We start from the raw sequence: 6,768 nt of genomic DNA on the forward strand, positions 1-6,768 counted from the left end.
AGAGTAGTCATTTTTATTTTCAGTATTATATAGTTTTCTGACAATAAACGTGTGACTAACTTGCCTTGCAGAATTACATGTAAAAGTGACCAACATTACAATAACATGTATGTCATGTCTGAATGATGCCTCTTATTTGTTTTTTTAGAGGCAAAATCAAGCACAAAGATGGTTCCCGTTTTGGAAAAGTAGACTCAAACTTACCACTGGCTTATTGAGAAGCAGGCAAAGAGGTGAAGTTGATTTTGGGCAGAATGAATATCTTGGGTGCTGAGAAACGCCCACCTCTTCTTCATCGAGCTAACGAGTTTTTCAAATGAAGAAAACAACACGAACAAAGCAGATGGTTAAAGAGCAGTTATAAATTTAAAATGTATGCATAATTTAACCTTAACAAATAATGAAATTAGCGTTAGAGACAGTTTTATGTACCCAGCTGTTAACATGTTTGTTTCTGCTGTTGACATATGGGACCTACTGGGGATACCTTGGTTTTGAAGCCAGCCATAAGTGGACCCAACCACACAGGCTTCCTTTTTTTTTTTTTGAACACAGGAGGTAGGTTGGCCACAACTTAAACTATCATGGCAGAGAATGACAGCCAGACTATGTCTTATAGGAACAGTAAAAGCTGCAATAATAACATTTGCACAGTCAGTGTGACATGATGAATTAATAACAGGGTGACTAACCATTTTAATTACCGCAACAAATTAACAGATTGAAGTCACAGGTCATGTCTCATTCAGATCAGAATATTAATATCATCTTAAAGTGCACGGTTCCATGCAAATCATTTGAAAGCCAACAGTGTAATCAGCACACTATTTATTCCCCGTAGAAGATCATTTCCATTTAATCAGATTGCCTCTCAGCCAGCTTTGTTTGGCTAAGACTACATTTGCCTTTGAACATCAACGGCACCTTTTGTCTGAAACTGCTGTAATGTCTCCAGCTATGATAAGATAACACTTCTGCTATTTTTAATCCTAGATGCAGCACTGTCCCAGAAAAAAAGAAAAAAAAATAGATCTGAGGTGATTAGTGAAGTGTTAAAAACCCTGTTGAAAAAAAAGAGGCCTTCATCTCTTGATACAAAATATGACTGAAATATGAATATGATTAAATAACCGGTTCATTCATTCTAGTTGAGAAAAGTGAAAGTACAAGCTTTCCGTGAACCACTGAAGGAATAAAGAGACAATTTAAGAAACATATTTATTTTAGGAAAATTGTCAAGTGCTTAGTCACTCTAAGGAGCTAAAAATCATCAGTATAGTAGCACACGATGAATGTAAAGAGGTCCATGGCTATTTGCTCCTTGTTTCTCCTCACAGCAGAGTCCTGTAGTTCATGTTACAGTGACGTCGACGTTTATTTCCTTTCGACGTTTTCTTCTTTGAACTTCAGGGAAAATGTTTGAACAATGAGTTACATCCGTTTAGTTATGTGACCGATAATTTGGTGTAGCAGGTACAAAGGCAAATAAGAACTCCATGGAGGTCCTCACAACATACCAGCATATGAAGACACACGCACACACACACATATACAAACTAACACATCAGTTGCTAGCATTTACAGTTTTCAGTTGAAAACTATTCACGTGTACACACTCACACATGCAACTGAATATAGAATAAAGATTCCTTTATAAAAGCTGTATTTTCACTGATTGGGTTCTCAATATTCCCCCCATGGGGCTCACTCCTCCATCTATTGCATATCCCCCCCCCCCCCCCCCTTGCTCTCCTCCTTCAATCAGCCCACTAGTCAGTTAATCAGGCAGGTTCACTGTGTGTTAATGCGTCCAGCAGCTCCAGCCAGCCTTTGGACCAGGAGACAGGCAGGGCGCAGCTGGATCAATGATACTATGTAGATGGTACTGATGTCTGAAGGAGACAAAGCCATTTGAAACCCCGGGACGTTGGCTTCCCTGCTGCAGTCTGTCAATTCAACTCATCTCCCTCCGCTGGGTTCCCCTCACAAGCGTCTCAGCTGAAGAAATAAGTGGATTCTTTCACCTGCTGGAGATCAAAACCACCTAGAGAGAAGAGACGCAACATGTCAGATCAGGTTAAGTCTTTCAGAGTGATTACAGAGATTACATCAAATGTAGCATGAAACCGAAAACATAAAACCATGAATTAGCTTTGGATAGAGCAAAAAAAACAAAAAAACCTCAATTACACAACATGTGAACCTAACATTTAGATAACCTGCAATCAACCTCAGCTGAAACCTTTTTATTTTCCATACTTGATGTCACATATACAGTATTTTCAATTTTCAATATTACAAGTCTATTAAAAGTATAAAAAAATGGTTGTTTAGTCAATCGACAATAAATGACTATAGCAGGCCATTAGGGATAGCAAACTGTCCATTAATGAAACACAAGTGATTGTGAATCAATTTCACTTGCTGTGTTGCAAATGAAAGAGACAATGGGTGCAATGGCAAAAGCAAGACAACTCCCAAAAAGGAGATGGTTTTGGCAAATTAATCATTGTGTGTAATCCAGCCTCACTTGATGGATTATACCCATTTAAACCCAATTCACTTTCTTAAGAGTCCTCCCCAGTGAAGATTAACATGGATTTGGCTTCAGATCCATTTGGTCTCATAGTGAAAGTGGACACGGTCGACATTTGGGGACTCTTTACAGATCCACACACACCTCAGGAACACACCTGACTGGTCTCAGCCACATAAGCTGATTATTCAGAGGAGGGACACAATTAACAGTAATCAATTTACACGACACAGCTGCCAGTGCTAAGCAGACAGTTGGTGTACAGATGGAGAGAGAGCGAAAGGTTACATAACAGTAAAGCCTCTGTTCACCTGTCTCAATGAGACGACTTTTCTGAACCTTCACTTTGGACAACAACACGCAAAAAAAACCCATTTATATACATAAAAACGATAAACATTGAATGTTGGCCTAATTAGAGGATGTCTCTTTTTGATTCAGCAGTAAGAACACTCTGTACAGGCAAAAAAGACAGCTTGATTACCAACATCAAACAATGGGATGCCTTTAGAAACAATACACAACCATTAGGACTGATTGGATAGGACAAAAATACAGCTTTGTTCATTCCTATTACTCCCACTAACCTTAAGCAGAGCCTCGGGACATTAAAGTCCTCAACCCAATTAGTATGTGGGCCCCCTCACACAGTACCTGAGCCTGGATGATGTCAGGGTTTTGTGGCCAGACCTGTGTGTGATACTGACCTGTCTGGGGCACTTTGGCCAGCAGCAACATCAGTCTTCTGTACTCCTGGTACTTCTTCTTCTTGGCCTCACTCCTGTTACAAATCAGGAACACATATAAGTGGTAAAACTACACAAAGAACATGTTTTCTTGTGCACAGGTGTACAATGGAAACGTCTCTGGAGTTTCTGGAAAGTTTCATTGCTCGTTGAAAAGCTTATTATTCATGCAATGGTATAATGTTACAGATAACACAACAAGTATGGATGTGGTGGGAGTATCTGAGCGTTTACTATATCTGTAAAGTTGTCCCTAATTATCCATACTGTCAATTTACGACATTGGGTATTTCTGCATACAAACCTTTTGCATGTTTTTCAAACTGTTTTACTCCCTTAAAAGTACACTGTAAAAATATATTAATGTAGAAGCAAGTGAGGGAATCCGAAAACTCTCCAAAGTCTTTCTCTCCATTGCCTCCAATGGAGAACAATGTGTTTGAAAGGCTCAGGGAACAGAAATAATTTTGTGAAAGAAGTACGAGGACTGCTGTGGAGTAAAGGCTGTAGGGGAGCTATCCAATTATTGCAAAGAGAGAAGAACAGAGTGAGATGATGAGTGTAAACCCGCTGCAGGGCAGTAAGACTGATACAGAGAGATAATGGGACAGAGACAGAGAGGGGGGATCATCCTGTAGCTAATGTTACAGTCAAGAGAAGGAGAAAAAAAACACAAAAAAAAACCCTCTACAATTCTGGATGTGCGTCTTCCTTCCGTTTGTACATGTGTATGCTCATTTTGTCAATACTATAAAAGACCATCAAAATAATTTTCAAGTAGAGACAGAGGGAGATGAATATTGAAAAACAGAGAGAAACTTGTGACCATGATTTTTTGTTGTGTAACATGAATTTAGGATAATACAATGACTAAAAGCACAGATTGCAATTGGGGGTAACTAAATGTAAAAAAATGACCTTTTAGTAACAATTTTGCTAATTACAGCCGTCATGCTGCTGTAGTTGTTTTTCACACAAAATAAAAAAGGACAGCTACACCACTGATTCCCCCTCTGAGAAACTGTGTGTAGATGTCAGCGTGTACAGTTCAACATGTTCCTGCGTGCGGGCGTTAACACTCACGAAAGCCCAGTGCAGTATTTCTGTAGCAGGAAGGTGGACAGCTCTTGAAGGATTGGCTGGCTGTGCAGGGCGACAAACTGTTCCCGACAGACCTGACAGGACAAAGAAAGAGGCAGAGAAGAAAAAGAGCCGCCTGAGTTGTTGCCCAAATACTTGACACGTCAGCTTGTTAGACTCTCCTGCCGCGAAAAGATGAAACGCATCAAAAAAGGAGAGCGAAAAAATAAGAGAACATAACATGGCTAAAAAAATGACCTACCTTATTATCATTGGTAAATAAAAGGCTATTAAAGAAAAACTACAGTTTAAAACCTGGTCATTTCTATTTACTGTTTCTTTGCAGGTTGCAGTCTATGAGAATCCTCTCTGTGCTTTAGATGACTATGAGCACATTCAGAACATATGCTTATACAATATGATAATAAATGATTAACTGACATTGTAAATAGTAGAAATTTAAAAACCTGCACATAAGACACATACATTACTTGAAGTGATTGACTTGTTAGTGTGTTATAGTTTGTGTCAGTATAAACCACTCAGTTGGTTGTTCACATCCAGTATTTATGTAAAGATAAGGAGATCCGTTGGATTAACAGGTGAGGGCATTAATCCTCTGGTCAGGTAACATTGCCCGCAAACAGGCAAGATTTTTTATCCTCATTATCCATCTGTCCACTCAATCATTATTTACTTTTGAGGTGTCTGCTGTAAAGGACAAACCATCCTCACCTAACTCATGATTCACATTTTTTTTTTTAAATTTCAGATATTTTGGTTGTTGTAGTTGTTTTTGGTTTTTTTAAGTCCAAGATTATGCTTTTTCTGGTTTTAAATGCTCTTCAGTGTGTTTTTCGGGTGTCTTGTGGATGTTTGAGCACATCTATGTGCACCAAGTCAAAGTCTGCGGAAAGACAGCTTCTCCTACGTCCTCCTGTTAGCTGTAGCAGTAGCTGCATGAAACGCTCGACCCCTTGCCCCCCTTGCTGAAAATTGAAAATTGTGTTACATCACACTGCGCTGATGTCACTGATCCAAGCCCATTGGCTCATTGTAGCAAGCACAAGCTCATGCTGCTCTGCTCAGAGCAACAGTCTGCGTTCCCAATATGGTAAAAGGGGCGTTACATTTCTGAGAACCGTGCGGAACGACTGACCAATTACAACAGAGCAGGTCAAACCAATCAGATCAGACTTGGCACATGTGGGTACCCTGAGCTTGGGGGATTCTGAGTGTTAGAAATACAGGCAGATGAGACAGGCTGCATGGAGTGGCAGCACAGGAAAACAGACACTGTTTTCGAACATTAGCGATTGTGAACGTACTTTAGTATGCACATAAATGAGATGTATGAACCTCAAAAAAGGGCACAATATGGGACCTTTAATGTTACACCTACACACATCTCACAATAATAAGGATTCAGAAACTCGGCCTGGCCTTGGTGCACACGCTGGGATAGCCTCCTGTCTCGTGTAGCTCTTAACTGGATAGGCAGATCAGAAAGTCGAAGGATGAAGGATAACAGAAAAGAGTGTTGACCTTTATAGGTGAGGAATGCAACTCTGAAGAAAGACTGTGAATATTTTAACTCCATAACAAATGCACTCCTACTTTCAGCGCTTTTTTATACACTCTACCCACAGGAAAAAAAAAAAAAAAAAAAAAAAAAAAAAAGAAGCACTTTGAAAGTAGCAGTACAAGCAGTATGGCAGAGTCTGGACCTTTTTCTGCTTCCTCTTTAAAAAGTGCCTCAATAATGTAAGCAATGTGGTTCCTCAAAGGATGCAAAGACGCTCGATGCAACGGCAGCGGCCTGAATACACTGCACAGCTACCTGTTGCTTATTTGCTTCATTTGTGCTATTTGGCTCATTCTGAGCCACTTTGTTTTCAATTTAGCGAGGCAGGGCGGTGTGCAAACAATGGAGTGTTTCAGCACAAACAGAATGTTTAAATGAGAATCATAGGCTCTGGATTCTAAAATAAGGACGATCTTCCACTTATTTGTTGACTATGAGATATTAAACAGCTCCCCTCTGCTGCTGTGTTCAGCTGCCTGTGTAATGACAAAGGCGTACACGGACACCTCAGGAGAATATGAGAGGAAATAAATGTTCAGCTCCTCTGAAAGACATTAAACAATGACAATGTTTTGAAGCTCCGCCTACAGAAAGTCGGGACTTTATGGTAATCGTATTTGTTTTATTTTACGGTTTTAGAAATACAGTTTTACTTTATGGTTTGGGTCTGTGGACAAGCCAGTTTGAGGAGGCCGGAGCAGGCAAACACTTATTCATCATCACAGGCTCTACTGGATTGTGCATCCTGCAGCCTAAACTTCAAGAAATACTTCAAAAATGAGGTTTTCACATCAAACTATACATTCACTTAAAACTTCAGT

The 6,768-nt window shown here is 39.8% G+C and overlaps 1 protein-coding gene across 1 annotated transcript in view; it reads right to left on the minus strand.

Annotated features, from left to right (window-relative positions):
• Positions 1-1,204: 1,204 nt before the first annotated feature.
• The window catches only part of polrmt (polymerase (RNA) mitochondrial (DNA directed)), a 39,233-nt gene continuing 33,669 nt past the window's right edge, over positions 1,205-6,768 (minus strand). Inside the window, exons 18-20 of the mRNA XM_079351098.1 lie at positions 4,366-4,527; positions 3,244-3,317; positions 1,205-2,044 (exon numbers count right to left, since the gene is read on the minus strand). Of these exons, the coding sequence (XP_079207224.1) occupies positions 1,995-2,044; positions 3,244-3,317; positions 4,366-4,527 (286 nt within the window). The 3' untranslated portion in view covers positions 1,205-1,994. The remainder of the gene's footprint in view (positions 2,045-3,243; positions 3,318-4,365; positions 4,528-6,768) is intronic.

Source organism: Symphodus melops (genome assembly GCF_947650265.1).
Source record: "Symphodus melops genome assembly, chromosome: 8".
NCBI lineage: Eukaryota > Metazoa > Chordata > Actinopteri > Labriformes > Labridae > Symphodus > Symphodus melops.